The following is an 18,216-nucleotide window of genomic DNA, read 5'->3' as shown; positions in this document are numbered from 1 at the left end:
ATGCCCAGTTTACAGATGAGGACACTGAGGTTCAGGAGGTTAGGCCACTTACCCAGCCATGGTCACAAAGCTCTTAAATGGCAGAGCTCTTCCTGTTGCTTGCCTCCCACAATAGTGGGGTATATAGTCTCCCTGAGCCAGGCAGCATAGGTGGATAGAAGCCCAGGGAGGAAAGAAACTTCCTGGGCTCAGCTTGTGCAATGCCCTGCCTCTAGCTGAGTAGCCCTTTTTGAGCCAATAGGAGAGAGTCCTCCTTAGTAATGTTTCAGGGCCTTTGGAAAAGAAGCATTGACGACCCAGGGTGACTGGTGTTTCCCATAGCACAACATGTGGCCTCCCAGCCCTGGAACCGGTTTTTACTGTTCACCCTCCTGGATGCTGGAGAGAATTCCTTCCTCAGACCCGAGATCTTGAGGCTCATGACTCTGGTAAGTGCAGTAAGGATGGTCTTGTGGTCTGAAGAATGTCGTGAGCTGAGTGGTCCCAAGGCCAGGGACACCTTACTTTAGGTAACCCTAATCCTCAAAGAAGGTAGAGGGGGCTGGGCAGGCCTTCATCCCACAAGAGGCCTGCTCAGAGAATTCCTACCAATGTCCACATCTCCTCACCCCAGAAGAGCCAGACAGTCTTTCTCAATTCACTCACTCAAAAAATTGATCAGAGCCTGCCCGCCACATGCCAGGTCCTATAATAGGGGCCGATGAGCCAAATGCTCTGCCTTTAAGAATCTCTCAGTCTAGAGAAGGAGATGGACAAGTTCAAGTGTGATGTTATTGGTGGTAGAGTAGAAGATATGCTAAGTGTCTGATGCGCAGTCAGTGCCCATTGAATAAACAACAAAGCAGTGAGCCTGTGAATGACAGTGAAGCGGGTCAGTGAGTATCAGTGCTAGGTCTGGGAAGAGAGTAAGTGACTAAAGAGAGAGCAAGTACTCTGCCAGAGCTGGGAATAAAAATGTAGTCGGCACTCAGGGCCTGCCTTTAATACAATGAAAGAACATTCATTCATGAAGGTAACATTTTAGCTGAGGCTTGAAGGACTAATAAGTGAGGAGGAGGAAATGTAATCCAGGTAGTGAAGTGAGAGCAGCAGGATATGAACACTTGGTGTGTTTGGGTAACCACACACAGTCCATTTTGGCCGTGAGTGTGAGGTGCAAGGCAGCGGGGTGGGGTTGGGTCGGTACTGAAGGGTCAGTAGGGCCAACTCTCAGGGTGTCACAGTCTGCCTCATTTACCCCACTCTCCCATGACATCACCCCACCCTTGCTCACCAACTCTGAGCTCCTTGAAGGGTGCTGGGGCTCCGGATCTGTGTACTCAGCCAGTGCTGAGCACAGCAGGAATACAGGAGGAACGACTGAATGAAGGAGATGGGAATCACTGCCTGTCCGGGGCTTCTCTCCCGGGCCAGTTTGTGCGGTTCCAGAGCAGCAGCGTCTTCTCTCCTGAGGAGGTGGGTCTCGTTCTGCAAGGCGCAGCTTTGGCTGACCTCTCGACCCTCTCGAACACCGCACTCAAGGCTCTGCGTGGCTTCCTCCTGCAGGTGTGTAGGAGGGGATGCATGTAGCCGCTGTGATGCTAGACTCTCCACACCATCTTCTTGCTGGAGGGTGGGAGCTCTGGTCACAGCAGCCAGTGGGGGTCTGGAGTACAGGGGGTGGAGGGAAGAGGGCCTGTGTGGTGTAGGCTCTGAGAAGGGCTGTTTTCCCTGCCTTTTTCTTCCCTTAGGTTCAGAGCATGGGCCTCTTGACTGATCATAACATGGCCCAGACCCTGCAGGCCTCCTTGGAGGGCCTTTCCTCCAGGGCCTCCTCCGCCCAGCCTCCCCTGCAAGACATGCTGTATCCTTTCTTGTATCTGGAAGCTTTGGCCTGTGCAAGGTCACTCAGGCTATGGGATGGTGTGGCATCAGGCTTCAGGACAGAGAGGCATACTGCCTTACAGCCCTGTCCTCTCAAGCAGGCAGCGGTCAGTGAAAATAATTAATAGTGATAGCAACGACAATGACTTGTTATTTATTAAGATAGGGCCAGTCACATTACATGCACTGTACTAATCCTCACAGCATCTAGGAGTGTTAATGTTGTTAACTCAGACCAGAGAGGTTAAATGACTTGCCCAGGATCATATCCAGATTTGATCCCAGATTTGCCCATTTCCAAAGCCGAATCACCAAACTCAGGGAGGAGCTAGTCCTTCCCCAGGGGTTTTGGAGAAAATCACCCAGCCCAGTCGGCACAGGTGCTTCCCTCAGCCCAACATGGATGACTGCATGTCTCTGAGAAAGCCTGGGGTTGTGGGCAGTGGGCAGAGGCCCTCTGGGGTGGCTGTGGGGCTCCAGAGACACTTTTGGTCAGGAAGTGTGTGTCTGGGTATGGAGGTGCTTCCTCCAGCTCTTACTGGCTCCCTTTCTGGCCCCCCTCTTTCCCTTTTCCATGGAATAGTTCCCTGTTGTATACAACTACCTAACCCAGGTGTTCAGGTTCCAATTTTAGAATCTAGTCCCACTCTTCTTAGGAGAGAGAACCTCTGTTCGTCTGACCACTTTTACCCTTTTGGGGCTCTGGAAGTGCGGTTCTCCCACGGTTGGCCCTGCCTCTCTGCTGTTCTCCTCTCATGTTTTGCTGCCAGCTGCCTGGGAGGTGTGGCTGTATCCCTGTCCCACATCAGAGACTGACCCTCAATAATTGAAGGCCCAGACATGGAGAGGACTGAGACCTGGAGAAGACAGTCGGGCACAATGGTTTGGGGAAATGAATGACAACTGCAGCCACTAATCTGGAGCCTTTTACTCCATTGTTGAATCAGGAAATAAAATGATTCACTCACATGCCTGGTGAGCACTCCAAAAACATTTTACTCTCAACCTATCTTGGTCTCTTCCAGCTGGTTCCTCAGCCAGAATGGGTGGCCTCCTCAGGGAAAGGGGGTAGGATTGGTCCTCCTAACAACCCTACCCCGTTTAGGAGCACCAGTGCTACTGGTTGCCTCAGTTGTACCCAGAAAACACTAGCCAGGCCATCCATCCTCAGGGCTGCAGGAGCAGAGAAAGGCCATGTGTTCCCTGCTGCTGTTATCCAAGTGCTCTGAGAGGTACTTTACTGCTACCTCACCTCCCGTGAAGGTGGAGAGAGGTGTCATTTCCAGGCAAGGAAGCTGAGCAGGTCGAATCCTTCTCAGCCTTCCTAGCGAGCCGAACTGTCACAGCTCAGCCCTCCCCTGGTTAAAGTAGGTCCCTGTGTTCCTTTTTTAACGTGGAGCTTGCACTTGTATACCCACATGTGTGATTCTTTTATTTTTAAATATATATATATATATATTTTTTTTTTACAGAGAGGGAGAGAGAATTAGAAACATCAGTGAGAGAGAAACATCAATCAGCTGCCTCCTGCACACTCCCCACTAGGGTTGTGTCCGCAACCAAGGTACGTGCCCTTGACCGGAATCGAACCTGGGACCCTTGAGTCCGCAGGCCGACGCTCTAGCCACGGAGCCAAACCGGTTAGGGCGTGTGGTTCTTTTAATATCTGCGTTCCACAACTGCCTCTCCCGTTCCCAGTTCAACCCACTGGGCTTCTAGCTCCTTGCCCACCCACCTGCCTGCCCGTGAGGACCCCGTGTCCAAAACTGGCTAGCCCGCCCTTCCTTCTCAGGACCTGACCCCGCACAAAAGTGGTCTGAACTCCGCCCTAATGAATCGACGGGGAAGTTCCCGATGAGCTGGGTTTAGATTTGAACTTGGTGCACCAAAGGGGCGAGCAGGGAATGTGCCAACTACGCACGGCTGGTTACTTAAAAACACACGTGCTAGTCATGACCCACTAAACTGATCCTGCCAGAACAGTCCGCTGACGAAACACTTTCGGGGAGGGCGCGGGCGGACGGGGCCCGTGTGCTGACGCGCCCTCTATGTCGGGCGCCGACATCACTTCCTCCAACCTCATCTTTACCGAGCACCACGCGCCGGAGCCCGACGCAGGGTGGAAGGAACGCTTCTCCTGTGGACCTCTCGAGCGACTAGTCCCAGGGCCCGGCGGGGCGGATCCGGAAGTGAGGTCACCGGCGCGACCGGCGCGGCCCGCGCTCATTGGCCAGCAGCGGCGCGGTGGGCGGGACGGCGCTCGGCTGTCCCAGCGCTGCGGCTCCCCGGTACCGTGGAGATCTGCGCCTTTGCTGGTCTCAGGACGCACCTGCGAGCCGCACGCCGAGGGCCTGCCAGGCTGCCCCTTTTGCACCCCCGTCCTGGTGGGTGGAAGTGGGGTCTCCGGGCGGGTAGGCTCCGGGTGGGGGCGTGGAGACCGAGGGTCGAACCGGCTGCAAGAGTGGGAGGTAAGATACGCCTCTCCTCTTTGGAAAGACTCCTCTCCTCCCGAGCCCCAAAGACTGGGGACAGAAATCGGGGTCCGCGAGCCCAGGGACCTGGCCCAGGGACCGCCCCACCACGCCTCTTGCAGAATGCGTTCGGGTAGCTCGCGGAGCTGGGAAGAGCTCTAGGGCGGTGAGCGGGAGTGACAGTGGAGAAGGCAGAACCCTCCCCACGCAGTCTGGCTTTCTTTCCCCATCTTCCCCTGCTTCAGTCATTACCTGCTGTCTGATACGCCCCTGGCCCCAAGTTCTGCTCTAGTTTGTATCCGGTTCCTTTGAGTCTGGAGCGTGACATTGGAAGTTAGTGAGTCCTGGGTGAACTTGCACAGCTGTTCATTCTCTACGTTTCAGTTATATCCTTTGTGTGGGTGGGGCTGGTTCTCTGGTGACCTGTCAGTAACTGACCATCTCTCCCTTGGCGTGGTCTGCTCTGAAACAGACTGCTCATTTAGACTCGGTTTAGCCTGGGAATAGCTGAGTGACTGGGCAGTTACCTCACTTTTCTGGTTTCCACACTAGTAAAATTGGGCCCCTGTCATCTGAGTCTGAGGCCGTCTTTGGCCACTGAAATATTGCACCCCACCAACTCCCTCTCATTCTTCTGTGCTTGTTTCACAAGTTTATTGGTTATCTCTTACTCCTACTAGGAAAATACCTTGAGTGCAGGGAGTTTTATCTTACTCACTACTGTATTCCCAGCTCTAAAACAGGGCCTAGAACAGTGATGGCGAACCTTTTGAGCTCGGCGTGTCAGCATTTTGAAAAACCCTAACTTAACTCTGGTGCCGTGTCACATATAGAAATTTTTTGATATTTGAAACCATAGTAAAACAAAGACTTATATTTTTGATATTTATTTTATATATTTAAATGCCATTTAACAAAGAAAAATCAACCAAAATAGGTTCGCCATCACTGGCCTAGAACATGGGAGGTGATCAACAAATAACTGCGGAATGTTGCCTGAATAGGAATAGGTGTTGGCTTATGTGCCTATGGTACCACAGTAAGTGAGTAGCATCCCTTTTACCCCAAGACCGTCCTGCCTCCCTTCCTGCCCTGTGTCCCTTCCTTTCTGATGACAGAAGTCAGGGAAGGAGGGAAACACCAGAAGTTTCACATCCCCTCTGACTGCTTGGACCCCCTTGACCAGTTACTCTCCTGGGAGGCCAAGATGAAGAAGGGGGCGGTGAGAAGGAATGACACTGACCAGCCCCACCTTCCCCAGGTGCCTCACCCAGTCCTCCCCCACTGGAGCAGGGTGGTGACCTCCTTATTTTTATTTTATAGTGAGGAAGCTGAGGCTCAGAGAGGCTGAGCAGTTTGCCTGAAGTTCCACAGCTGGGAAGAGCCAGGGCTCTAGCTCAGAGGTCCAGACACTGAGCCCTGTGCTCTAAGTATCCCTCCACTGCTGACATTTATCTTGCTGTCTCCTTGCTTCCTCCTGCCTTCTATCCCACGGTCTTTATTGTGTCTGTTGGTCACAGGCCCTGGGCTAGGCACTGGGGCTCCAGGGCTTCCCAATGTTGGGTTCTTGGTATTTGGAAGCTAGGTCATGTCAGGGGGAGTTCAGTTCACCTCATTCTATTTATATAACACCACGCTCAGGTCTCACCTCCTTTCTCTGGATTACTCTCCTAGCTCCAGGGTCGTGGATATGGACCTTTTGCAGTTCCTAGTCTACCTGTTTGTCCTGCTAGTGTCTAGGACAGGAGTTACAGACACTCAGAGGACCTCCGTGGACCCGAGCCTGGAGATCTGTATCCTTTGGGGTTGGAGGTGGAGTTAATGAGCTATGCCTGGGGGACTTTCTAGGGATGGATGAGGCCCAGCTGATGGGAATAGGAGAGAAAAGGTAAGATACTCTCATCAAACCTTGATCGAGTCCACTGCCTTCTGAGCCTCAGTTTCCCTATTATGTTAAACAGAGAAGGCAATTTACATCTCTCAGAGCCACAAGGACTCTGAGAATAGTACATATGTGCCTAGTACCTTGTGGGTGAGACCCTGGGCAGGGACTCAGGCCCTGGCATTCTGGGCCACCTACTGTGGGTTCAGGACTTGGGGACACAAAGATGAGTCAGTCCCTGGCTTTGAGGCCTTCACAGGCCCCACATTGTACTTTGTGATCACTGCTGTGATGGAACATGAGAGAAACACTGTGCTGGCTTTTGAGCGAGGTCTTGAAAGAACAAAAGCTCGTAGGCGCCCTAGCCATGTGACTCAGTTGGAGTCACCTGTATACCAAAAGGTTCGATTCCCAGTCAGGGCACATACCTAGGTTGTGGGTTCGATCCCTGGATGTTTATAGGAGGTAGCCGATTGATGTTTCACTCACACATTGATGTTCTCTGTCTCTCTCCCTTCCTGTCTCTGAAATCGATAAAAACATATACTTAGGTAAGGATTAAAAAAATTTAAAAAACTCATAGAGAAGGGTTGGGGGCATCCCAGGCAGAGTGTACAGTGTGAGCAGAAGAGCGCAGGTTCTGGGGACAGTGACTAGTTGCGGGAGATGGCGGGAAGACCATGGGGAAGGAGTACAGGAGCTAGGTCCTGAAGGGTTGTGTTCAGGCTCTTGGGTGTAGAATCCTCTGTACACTGGACAAATGATACATTGCAGGATGCAAACGCTTCTCAGTTTGTTACTTCTCTGGTAAGGAGGGCCTCAGACCTGGGCATCTGTGGCCTTTGCAGATATTTGCTGGTCAGGAATGGGCCTTCTGGGTTGGGGCCACTGGATTATCCAGGCAGAAGTATCAGTGCCAGCTCCTTAACTTAACGCTGCCCAGACAAGAAGATGTTTGAGGTAAAGCGACGGGAGCAGCTGTTGGCATTGAAAAACCTGGTACAGCTGAATGATGTTCACCAGCAGTACAAGATCCTTGATGTCATGCTCAAGGGGCTCTTTAAGGTGCCTGCAGGCGCGGGGCAGCTCATGGCAGCCTAGCCTTTGATCTGGGCACTGAGGGATGAGTAGGAGTTCCTTAACGGGATGGTGTTCAATTAGAGGGAACTGCGGGGACAAAAGATTTGAAGTTGGGTTTAAGTAAATGGGTGTGGCTGGGCTATGAAGGCCTCTGCAAAGCCACTCAGCCAGGGGGGTTCCCTCAGGTGCTGGAGGACTCCCGGACAGTGCTCCTTGCTGCGGACGTGCTCCCAGATGGGCCCTTCCCCCAGGATGAGAAACTGAAGGATGGTATGGTCTTCCTGGCCTCCCCCGCTCCTCCCCACCACCTTGATCTTCTCTGGTTGTTTCTTCCCTCCTGTTTTTGTCACACTTTTTTCTCTCTGGAAACACCCTCTTGTGGCACCTTCCAGGTGTCCACCTTTGGTGGATAAGCACTTAGTATACGGTTCTCCAAGAATTTCTGGGCTTCAGAGCCAATTTCTGTGTCCCTGACACAAATGTATTCCTTTGTGCTGTCCTGTGCTTGGAGCACGGGAACCAGGGAGGAAGCTCTGCCCACTACCACTCCAGGGATCCTTGCCTTCTCCACCCCTGACCCTCCTGATAGAGAAGGCAAGGGCTGTTCGCATTTTCAGGAGAAAAAACGGGCCTACTGAAGTGACTGGACAGTGGGGGCAGCTGCCCACACTCCTTACTACTGTTCTAAAAGCCTCACCCTCCTTAAATCATTTTTGAGACTAGGTGGGACAAACATAGATAACTAAGGTAAGAGACTGTTCTGGGTCCCTTCATTCCTTCTTCCAAGAATTTCTCTCCGGTGGTAATTTTCTCATGAACTGACGGCATTTTAACAATAAAACCTCTTAGGATTACACTGAGAGAGGATGGAAGTGGCCTTTACATATTGAATAGTGGGCACTTTTACAAATAGCATCTCTCGTCTCCACTGTAACTGAGGAAGTTATACGTATAACTTGGCTCTCAACCTATAAGTCAAGCTTACTCCTGAGTGCAAGATGGTTCAAAGCCCAGGGGCTCAGACCCAGCTGGGCATATCTTTGGAGGAGTCTGCCTGAGCCTCATCTGCGGGCACTGGAACAGGAGCTGCCGCCAGGGCTGGGTCTACACTTATTCTTCATGCTGGCCTGGGTCGGGGGACCTGCCACCATGGTGGACACTAAATTCAGTCTAGACTGATCTATTGACGAGAGGAAGGATATTAGTGGGGAAATTGATGAAATTCAAATAAGGTCTATGGATGTATTGTATTGATGTTAACTTCTGGTGTAGATAGTTGTACAGTGGTTATGTAAGATGATAACAATAGAGGAAGCCAAGTGAAGGGATTTTGTGGTGTATTGTGTAAGTCTAAAATTATTTTAAAATAAGTACTTTATTTAAAATTAAATAAAATTGGAAGAATTTTTTTTTTTAAAAAACGAAGCCTGTTGTGTTCCCTGGCCATGCTAACAGACCTGACCCCTCACAGACACTCTGGTTGTGCTAACACCAGGCTCTTGACATTTGGATACTAAGTTGAGGAGCATAAGCCCCAGCAAAGCCTCATGTGATGCATATGCCTCCTGTGCAGAATGACACCCACTTCTCTGGTCCCCACGGCAAATGAGTCTTCCAGGCCATGAGATACAGGGGAAAGAGCAGGGCCTCTGCAGTCAGACAGAGCTGGGTTTACAGCCCAGATTTGCCACTCACTTTCTCCCGGGTAAAATGGGAACGGCCACCACATCTCCCACTAACGGTGGTTTGAGGATTCAGTGATTTGGTGGACACAAAGCCCTTAGCACAATTGTCCGTTCTCTGCTTATGGGGCTTGGTGGGCTTTCCTCCATTGTCTGGGGAGTGTCTGGGGCTGGCCAGGAGGGCAGTAGAAGGGCATCTGCCCTGGGCTCTCATCAGGTCCCTCTCACCAGCTTTCTCCCAAGTGTTGGAGAACACGGCCTTCTTCGGCGACGTGGTGCTGCGCTTCCCGAGGATCGTGCACCACTACTTTGACCACAACTCCAACTGGAATCTCCTCATCCGCTGGGGCATCAGCTTCTGCAACCAGTCGGGCGTCTTTGACCAGGGGCCCCACTCGCCCATCCTCAGCCTGGTAAGGACTGGGGCGGGGACAGCCTGGAGCCCTGTCTCCCAGTGTCCTGTGAGCCTCGCAGCTGCCTGCAGCTGGGCCTGAATGTCAGCTCTTGGCTGCGTTTTCTGTGATAAGCCTCAAGGCACCTTGAGGTGCCATCTCAAGGGGTTCTATGCTGACCTGGGTCCCTGTGGGTCATCACCTGGCCCACAGTCTTGGGCCCTGGGTTCCAATGTGGAGGGAATGGCACAGGGGTGAGCGAGAGGCAGGAGAAGGCAGAGGATGACTAACTTTTCCTCGTCTGCAGATGGCCCAGGAGCTGGGGATCAGCGAGAAAGACTCTGACTTCCAGAACCCATTTAAAGTAGACCACACAGAGGTGAGCTCTGGGGGCTTGTGGCCATGTCTGTTCTGCTTCTGCTGGGCCACGGGAAGCCAGGTCCTGCAGGGGTTGGGGTGCCTGCGGTGGAGTGTGAGGGCTTTGGACTTGGAACCAGACATACCCAGGTCTGGGTCCAGGAACCATCACTCACTCACTGGTGCCTTTGGGCAAGCTATTGCCCTTGTCTTAGCCTCAGGCCACCTGTCTATTCATGGTGCACCCCAGCTATGGGGGGCAGTCAGAGGCTGTGAACACACCTTTCCCAGTGAACAGTAGGCACCCACATCAGGTGGATGTGAGGGAAGCCAGGGGGTGTCAAGTCATGCTCTTCTCTCTTCTAATCACCCAGCCAAGCTCCTATCCTACATTCCTGTACATGTGGCCATTCTAGGGGGCTGAGGTGGACTCTCAGGGCTGAGGCTGTTGGTAGGATGACAGATGGGAGCACATACAGTAGAGGAGAGGAGGGGATCAGAAGGATAGGAAAGAAGGGCTGGAGGACTGGACTCCTCAAATCACAGGCTGGCCCCTGCTCTAAGGAGGGGAGGGGAGTCAGGATCGGTGAGGGCTCTCAGTTTTATACCTTGCTTGCAGGGTAACAAGCTAGCCTGCCACTGTTGCACGGATACCGACAGGTCAGAGGCATCGGAGTTTACAGCAAAAGCAGTGTCTAGACCAGCCGTGGGCAAACTACAGCCCGTGGGCCGGATCCAGCCCGTTTGAAATGAATAAAACTAAAAAAAAAAGACCGTACCCTTTTATGTAATGATGTTTACTTTGAATTTATATTAGTTCACACAAACACTCCATCCATGCTTTTGTTGCGGCCCTCCGGTCCAGTTTAAGAACCCATTGTGGCCCTCGAGTCAAAAAGTTTGCCCACCCCTGGTCTAGACTGTTGGACTGGTCATGTTGGTTCCCCTTGTTCCCTGAGTCCCACAGGAGTGACACAGAGGGGCTCAGGTGGATGCCACAGAGACAGTGGGTTTGCATCATAGCTGAAGAATACTACGCTTAGGAAATTTACCGATTTATAGTGAACAGAAGTAAACCCGCTCTTCGTTTTGGGGGAGACATCACCTTATCCTTCAAGGTTCGCTGCAGGCACAATCCTGAGAAATGGCCCAGGTACAGATTGGTCGGGGCTTTGCGTTCTTGGTGTATCCAGCAAGAACACGCAGGGATGCTCAGGCCACGTAGATTGCCTTCTCCACAGGCCATCCCTCAGCCCTACATGTCTTGGCTTAACTCAGATTCCACGAACGTACTATTCAGTCTATTACTCTGACTGATAGGGGCTAGAACCATATTTTTTCAGTTTGTCTCAGACTGCATTTAATTAAGGCTGCCATCAACAGGACTAAGCCGCAGGATGAGGCCAGCCTGCAGTATTGGTCTCAGCCATGTGCTCCAGGATCCTGGACTCAGCCGGCTGTGATCAGTTTTGGGGAGACCAGTAGGTTTTATTTTAGACAATTGGATGTGGTCTAAGGCCAATCTGTTATTCATTACCACCCACACAAGAGTTTAGACTGACCTGCTGATCTTTGATGTTATTGCCAGTAATTACAAGGGCAGTAGATGGACCCCACAGCTACCCTCATCCCTAGTGGAGAGATACTCCGTGGCCCACTGTCTCCCACGTTACACTGGATTTGGGTCACCATTACATTCTTTGGCCGAATCCTAAGTGTCACTGTGGAGTTGCAGCCTCAGTTGCCCTACATGATAGAAGCCCAGGCCACTCGGGCATCAGGAGAAGAAGATGGATTTGTATCTGTCAGATTGAAACAAGGTCGTACTGGCATGAGTGTCTGCACAGGGTCACTTCAGGAGCTGCCTTTGATGGCATCAGGCACACAGAATAGTTCAGTAATCACGTGGTTGAGAATGACATGTCCAGCAGCTGGTCAGATTGTCATCTGCAGCTGCCACTTGGCTTGGGCAGACTCTAGGATTGTTTTGCCAAGTGGCAGTGCTGGACATAAGGCACAAAAAGGATTGATTATTCCCCGTGTCTCTGGGGATCTAAGGCATTTTCTCCCTAGACCAGGGGTGGGCAAACTTTTTGACTCAAGGGCCACAATGGGTTCTTAAACTGGACCGGAGGGCCGGAACAAAAGCATGGATGGAGTGTTTGTGTGAACTAATATAAATTCAAAGTAAACATCATTACATAAAAGGGTACGGTCTTTTTTTTTTTAGTTTTATTCATTTCAAACGGGCCGGATCCGGCCCGCGGGCCGTAGTTTGCCCACGGCTGCCCTAGACGCTGGGATTATTGCTACAAGATCAGCGTGTCATATCCCAGGGCCTATAATGTCACTCTGTCACTGATCATCCCTTACTTTCACTTAGATCTTTGTCCAGAAGGGTCAGATGTGAATGGGACAAGGGCATTTTTACAAAATTTTCAGAGGCATATCATATCCCCTATCTTGGTCCACATGGGCCACTGTGGGGGCAGTTGGCAAGGACGTACTCAACCAATTGGTCATTACCCTAATGATCTTGGGCCGTATTATTTCAACCTGGGACTCCAGGTAGCCAAACCAGAAATACAGGGTGGGTTTTATGCCATCAATGGCGGCAGGTGTGTGGCTTCATCTAGTACAATAATGCATTCAAGTGGAAATGACTCCTATCTGGGTAGACTGGATCCGCAGTTTGGTCTGGTCAGTCTCATCAGAGAAAGGGCCTTCCTATGGGTATCTAAGCGAGTGACCCAGACTGTCCAGTTTTCAGCCACAATTTGTTTCCACAGTTCATGGCCCCGAAGATGGATGGCCATCTCATCCTTGGTCATTAGGAGTATCATCTAGCAAAGGTGGTGGTGGCTTTTAATTCAGATCATTGTCTGACTGGCCTTTGTGGCAGCTAGTCTTTCATTGTTGTCACTGGAGCTGATGGCTGCTGTCACCCATAGACAGCTGTGTCAGGGGTCTCCCAAACCTCCCCCAGGTTAATGATTCCCTAGGGCTCAGTGTATGGCCATGCTCACAGCCATGATCTATTAGAAAGACTGGCCTGTCTGCTTGTTGATGGGAACGACCCGTTAGGGAGGAGGGACTAATGGTGCGGGGGTAGGAGAGTTGCTCCATTGCCAGGCAGCACTTGAGTTTAGTGTCAGGAATTTAAAGTAGGCTTTAGCCAGGCCTCGTGGGAAAGGGATCCAGGAAAGGATGGACAGTGTTTCCCTTCTGCCCCAACTAGGTTTGGGTCCCTGGTGAGGCTGAGCCATTGAGGATGAAGGGCCAGGATCCCTTGACCGGCCATCCCCAGCCAGAGCCAGAAAGTATGGGAGCGGCCTGCCGGCTCATCTCCCCCAAGAGGACCAGAAAATTAACTTGTAAGGACAGGAGGTAGAGTGTGGTCAGGCAGCACTGTTCATGAGGACAGCGACACTAGAAGGGGACTGGGTTTTGAGGAGATGCAGCCATGCCAAGTTGGGGGCACATTTGGGACATCCCAGTGGAGGTGCCAGGCAGGCACTTAGATATGGAGGTGCACATTTGAGGGGTAACTGGCCATATAGACATAACCGAAGCCATGGGTTTGGAGAGAGCAGAGGGAGAAGAGTGCCCCCAATCAAAGTCCTCCTCCTCTTCCCATCCCTGTTCACCCTGTGTTCCCGTTTCCTCACCGGCACCACCATCCACCATCCACCATCTATGAAGCCATGAGCCTGGGCACTATTGTCTTCTCTCTCTCCCACCCCCTTTCCAGGGTCTGTCAGTTTGACCTCTGATCCACCTGCTTCCTGTGCACTCCCTTGCCGAGACAGGATGCCTGCTGTCTCTTATTCTCGCTGGCTGCTCTCCCCTCCTCCTCAGGGGTATGGCAGCCAGGGCGTGGGGGGTGGTCTGCGGGTGTCGGGCACGTGGCCCCTCACTCTGGGAGGATTCTGTTTATTGTTTCTCTGATGCCCGTGCTTGTTCACACCGTGGTACTTGTCCCTGTGCCCGGAATGTCCTCCTCCCCTCACCCTCTTTGCTGTCAGCCTCTTGCTTATCTTTCAACCCACTTAGCCTTGTCCCCAAGCCCATTTAACCATCTCCATGTCGTTGGCTCCCTGAGGGCAGGGCCTGCATCTAAGCAACCCTCCTGTCCCCCGCAGTGCCCTGGCTCGGAGTACACTGCTGCCAGTGGACTGAGTCAGACCACTCTGCTCTTCCCCCAGTTCATTTCTAGCACCGACCCTTTCCAGAAGGCCCTGAGAGAAGAGGAGAAACGTCGGAAAAAAGAGGAGAAGCGGAAAGAGATCCGAAAAGGCCCGCGGATTTCGCGATCCCAGTCTGAGTTATAGCCCCGTTGCAGCCCATGGTTCAAGGGGCCAGGAGGAAGAGGAGGAGGCAGCTGGCCAAGGTGAAGCGGTGCCATCTGGTTGGTGGTGAGAGTCGGCACCTGTGAGAGGGGAGACCATGTTTGCTTGGCCCCCAGGAGCCGGCTTTGAGCCCAGCTGCAGGGACTGGGCCGCGGAGGCTTGGGTTTCCTCCTGGGGCCTCCCTGGAGGGAGCGTTGAGGGGACCCTGTGCTGCAAACACAACTCTGTGGAGATGCTGGGGGAGGCAGGAGGGGTGCAGGACTGGACCCTCCCAGGGGGTTAGTGCTGATGCTCGGCTGGCTGCTGCTCTCCATGGGGAGGCAGCAGAACCGGGGTCTGAGCCACGTGTGGAGGTGCCACGCCTGCTGCTGGCTGCACTGTGTCACTGAGCCACATGGCACAAGGTCCAGCCCCCTGCGGAGACACAATAAAAGTCGGCAAACCCTCTGGGCAAATCACAGCTGGTTTTGGCCCTAGGAAGCTGTGAGGCCTTTTCCAGGCAGGTGGCGAGGGGCCTGGGTTGGGGAACCAGAGGCCCTGAGAGGTGTAGAGAGCACCTTAGTGGATGTTCCGCTTCATCAGGGAGCCCCAGGCTCTGGCAGGGCAGCAAAGTAGGGGCTTGGCTTAGGCCTCCTAATCCATTCTCTGCACTGTCCTTGACGAAGAGTCGGTGTTGGAAAGGGACTGGAAGTGTCCTGGGTGGGTGTTTATCCAAGGTGACCTTGGAGTAACATGATCTCTATCCTCAGCTAACTGGGGACAGTCATAGAACAAGTACAGGAAAGAGTCAACTGTCCTTTCTGGCAATGCTGGGAGACCCTCAGCCTATGGGCTGCATCTCTGCAGAAGACTGCATTGTAATGGCAGGGCTGCCCCAAGCTGGATCAGTCAGGCAGTGAGCTCTCTGGCTCAGGAGGGATGCGAGCGGAGACCCGTGGTCACCAGGCAGGGAAGCTGCAGGGGCCTGAGTGAGCAGCTGCCCTTCAGTTGTGCTCTGCCCAGGCAGAGTAGGGAGGAGCTCTGGTGGGATTTCTAGCTCTGTCTCTTCAACCTTGCAAAGCCAGGGTCTGCTTCTTAAAAGGAGAGAGACATAACCACCCCAGAACCTACCACCACCACCAACAGAGCCCAAGGGAGACCTGAGTCTTGTCTCAGCCCATCAGGCTTGCTGAGTGACCCTGGTCCACCCCTTCTCTGTTCCGTAGCTTCACTGGCAAAGTGAATACTATAACATCTGAACTGCTTCTCCAAGGCTGGGACCTGGCTTCTCAATGACAGGTGTCCTTCTCTGATGGTTCTTCATTCGTCCCATAGATTTGCTGAGCACCCACTGTAAGCCCAGCCAAAGAGAGGGGTCCAGTCTTACCTATCTTCACCTCTGCCCCACCTGGTACCTTCATCCTCCTGGGCTCTTCCTTCTACACCTTCAGCCTCTCTCCATCTTGATTGATCTCTTCCTCTCCATCTTCAAATGGTTCCAAGTTTTCCCATCTGACACCTTCAGAGAAACAAACAGAACTGCCCTGCTTTCCCCGCTCCTTCCCTTTGCTGCACTGTGGATTGTGTGGTCACTTGTTCCTGGAACTCCACCTTGAGTCATACTGTAGGCAGAGCCTGTCCACTCCCCTGCTGGAGCTGCAGAGGCCCTAGGGTACTCGTTTGTCCAGCCTCCTTGTAGCTAGCATTCACTTAGTGACTGATGTACCACTAACCAGATGCACCGTGTGCGTGTGGTGGTGGAAACAGTGGCCCACAGGGTCAGGGGGATTCCTAGTGGCCAGACCAGCTCCCAGGGTGCCTGCTGGTGGCAACAGTGATGTCTTCATTGGTGCGTTCAGCATGGTCTTGGATGTCGTTCCTGTCTGTTGAGCTTCCAGACACGATCTGTGACACCCGTGGAAAATCTGGGTGCCCCCAGTATCCCCTAAGACAGGGCTCCTCAGCAGTGGCACTGTTCACATTTGGGACCAGATAATTCTTTGTTGTGCAGAGGTCTGTGTATGTGAGATATTTAGCAGCATTCTTGGCCTCTACTTGCTAGATGTCTGTAGTCATCTCCCAGTTATGACAACCAAAAATGTCCCCAGACATTGCTGGACGTCCCCTGGGGGCAAAACCTCCCTGGCCACATCCCTTCCTCCTCCTTATCTCAGCCCCACATCTTCCTGTGCTGTCCCCTCACTGCCCGGAAATGCTGTTGATAGTTCCTGAGGACCCTCCCAGGCCTCGGGGCCACTGTGTTGTCCTTGTTTTCTGCTCTTGGTCTGAGTCTGCTTTGTCTCTTCCCGACTTCTCTTTCCTCACCTGCGCCCCGAATAAAGAGTTTACTGGCTTAGTCTCTCCTTCGTTCTTCTTGACAGCTGCATCCTCTAAGACAGGGATAGGGAACCTTTTTTCTGCCAAGGGATATTTATAACATCCTTCTCCAGCCATATAAAATTATCAACTTAAAAATTAGCCTGCTGCCCTAGCCGGGTTTACTCAGTGGTTAGAGCACCGGCCCTCAGACTGAAGGATCCTGGGCACATACCTCAGTGTCTCACTCGATCCCTGGCCCCACTTGGGACGCTTGGGATGCGTGGGAGGCAACCAGTCAATGTGCCTCTCACATCGATGTTTCTCTGTCGCTCCCCCTCCCTTCCACTCCCTCTAAAAATCAATGGAGAAAATATCCTCGGGTGAGGATTAACAACAACAAAAAATTAGCCAGGTATATTTGGTCAAACATTTAATTAACTCACCCCCAGTGCCTGGGCAGGGCCAGACCAAATGATTACTAGTAGACCCGCAAGCTGGATGTTCCCCACTCCTGCTCTAAGACCACAAAGCTGATGGCACTTGCCCTGTTGTCACCTGATAAGCCTCAATCCTTATGTTTCAACTTACCCAAAACCAAATGTTATTTTCCACCCTGAAGCCTACCTCTGTGTTAAACCATGGGATACGTGCTTTTGCTTAATTCTGGAGGAAACGATACATGAACTGAATCCTGAAAGATGGGGGGAGGAGGGAGAAGGAGACAGACACTGACAGAGGCCTACAAGGGGAGGCATCAGAAGCAGTAAATGATAAAACATGCCAAGTTCTCTTCTACGACCCGTCTGTGGTGGGTGTCTGGACATAATGATCATCTGGTCCAATCCCTCCATTTTCACATGAAGAATCCAGGTCCTGAGGAGGGACTTATCTGAGGCTGCTCTACCCCTGGGAGCCAGCCTCGGTTCTCCCCGCCAAGGCAGGGTGCCGGTGGGAAGAGCTGTTAGGTTAGGTGAGGAGCCGGGGTCGGAGGGAGAATGTCAGTGTTCTTTGCTAAGGCTGGGTCCAGTGCCACCACCTTTCTCCTACAGCTTTTACTGAGCCTTCATTTGTGCTCCCTCAGGCTACTTTGCTAGGAACCAGGGCCTCTGGGCAGGTTGTGTCCACCCACTTAACCTGATGCTTCTACAGCAAGCATGTCAAACTCATGGCTCACCGGCCGCAGGTCTGACTTGCTGTTCTGCAGCCTCCTGTGGGGGTTTCTGAGGGAATGAGAGGGCACTGGACCAAATTGAGTCATAGGGTAGGCCAGCAGATGGTTTCCCTCCCCCTCACTCCCCCCCCCCCCAGTAGGGGGAGCCCTGTGAGAGCCACTGAGAGGTGCAGTTGAAGGTCACATTGTCCAGCTCAGTGCCTGGTCCAGAGCTGGGCAGCAGGGTTTGGTTTCCTGTTTCAGAGGGAGACCGGAGACTGGTATAATCAATACCAACTCTAGTCTGTAAACAATGAGAACATTCTTTTTCCCCCCCAAAATATGACTATTTATGTCATACAATTCATTATAAAAAAGTATACTGAAAAATCAAGAAGAAAGTAAACTTTACCCTAAACCCACCATTCCCATAACCATGACTGACAGTCAGCTGTTGGGCCTTGCATCCATTTGCCCTTCATGTTCTTTTCAATTACAGTAGCTACTTTGTGTGGGCACTTACTGCATGCCAGGCCTATGCCACGTGCTGGCTGGTAGCAGCTTCTGCTGCCTCGGGGTCCTTGTCCATGTTGTCTGTTGCTCCAGCTACAGGAACACCATATGCAGGTCTCTCCTCATTGTGTTAGGTTTTGTCTTACATGTGGGAGGCTTTCCTGACATCCCAGGTCAGA

General features: G+C 52.3%; 2 protein-coding genes and 1 long non-coding RNA gene across 6 annotated transcripts in view; all 3 read left to right on the top strand.

Moving 5' to 3' along the window:
• The window catches only part of MEI1 (meiotic double-stranded break formation protein 1), a 51,637-nt gene extending 48,808 nt beyond the window's left edge, over nucleotides 1-2,829 (top strand). Inside the window, exons 24-27 of the mRNA XM_023762255.1 lie at nucleotides 322-428; nucleotides 1,414-1,545; nucleotides 1,731-1,843; nucleotides 2,634-2,829. Coding sequence (XP_023618023.1) covers nucleotides 322-428; nucleotides 1,414-1,545; nucleotides 1,731-1,843; nucleotides 2,634-2,679 — 398 coding nt within the window. The 3' untranslated portion in view covers nucleotides 2,680-2,829. The remainder of the gene's footprint in view (nucleotides 1-321; nucleotides 429-1,413; nucleotides 1,546-1,730; nucleotides 1,844-2,633) is intronic.
• Nucleotides 2,830-4,128: 1,299 nt separating this feature from the next.
• CCDC134 (coiled-coil domain containing 134) lies at nucleotides 4,129-16,414 on the top strand. 4 transcript variants are annotated; one of them, XR_001350204.2, is made up of 8 exons: nucleotides 4,129-4,331; nucleotides 6,009-6,127; nucleotides 7,160-7,281; nucleotides 7,482-7,566; nucleotides 9,210-9,391; nucleotides 9,678-9,749; nucleotides 13,933-14,117; nucleotides 15,282-16,414. XR_001350204.2 is itself a non-coding variant. In XM_006098514.3 (7 exons), the coding sequence occupies exons 2-7, from the start codon at nucleotides 6,025-6,027 to the stop codon at nucleotides 14,056-14,058; spliced, it is 690 nt and encodes a 229-aa protein (XP_006098576.1). In that variant the 5' UTR covers nucleotides 4,129-4,247; nucleotides 6,009-6,024; the 3' UTR covers nucleotides 14,059-16,413. The 4 variants fall into 4 exon arrangements, 3 of the variants coding, with proteins under 3 accessions (XP_006098576.1, XP_014319619.1, XP_023618033.1); XM_006098514.3 differs by having other exon boundaries at nucleotides 4,129-4,247; nucleotides 13,933-16,413; XM_014464133.2 differs by having other exon boundaries at nucleotides 13,933-16,413.
• A 357-nt stretch (nucleotides 16,415-16,771) lies between these two features.
• The window catches only part of LOC106698813, a 4,412-nt gene continuing 2,967 nt past the window's right edge, over nucleotides 16,772-18,216 (top strand). Inside the window, exon 1 of the long non-coding RNA XR_001350203.2 lies at nucleotides 16,772-18,210. This is a non-coding gene — a long non-coding RNA (uncharacterized LOC106698813). The remainder of the gene's footprint in view (nucleotides 18,211-18,216) is intronic.

This window comes from Myotis lucifugus, unplaced genomic scaffold (genome assembly GCF_000147115.1).
Source record: "Myotis lucifugus unplaced genomic scaffold, Myoluc2.0 scaffold_239, whole genome shotgun sequence".
In the NCBI taxonomy this organism is placed as follows: Eukaryota; Metazoa; Chordata; class Mammalia; order Chiroptera; family Vespertilionidae; genus Myotis; species Myotis lucifugus.
This window is presented reverse-complemented; position numbering and strand designations above follow the sequence as displayed.

Bases quoted from the DNA above. Each gene is read 5' to 3' on its own strand.
- CCDC134 (XM_006098514.3), top strand. From the start codon at position 6,025: ATGGACCTTTTGCAGTTCCTAGTCTACCTGTTTGTCCTGCTAGTGTCT. The intron at 7,282-7,481 runs GTGCCTGCAGGC...GGGTTCCCTCAG, and splicing joins TGCTCAAGGGGCTCTTTAAG to GTGCTGGAGGACTCCCGGAC. The intron at 9,750-13,932 runs GTGAGCTCTGGG...CTCTTCCCCCAG, and splicing joins TTAAAGTAGACCACACAGAG to TTCATTTCTAGCACCGACCC.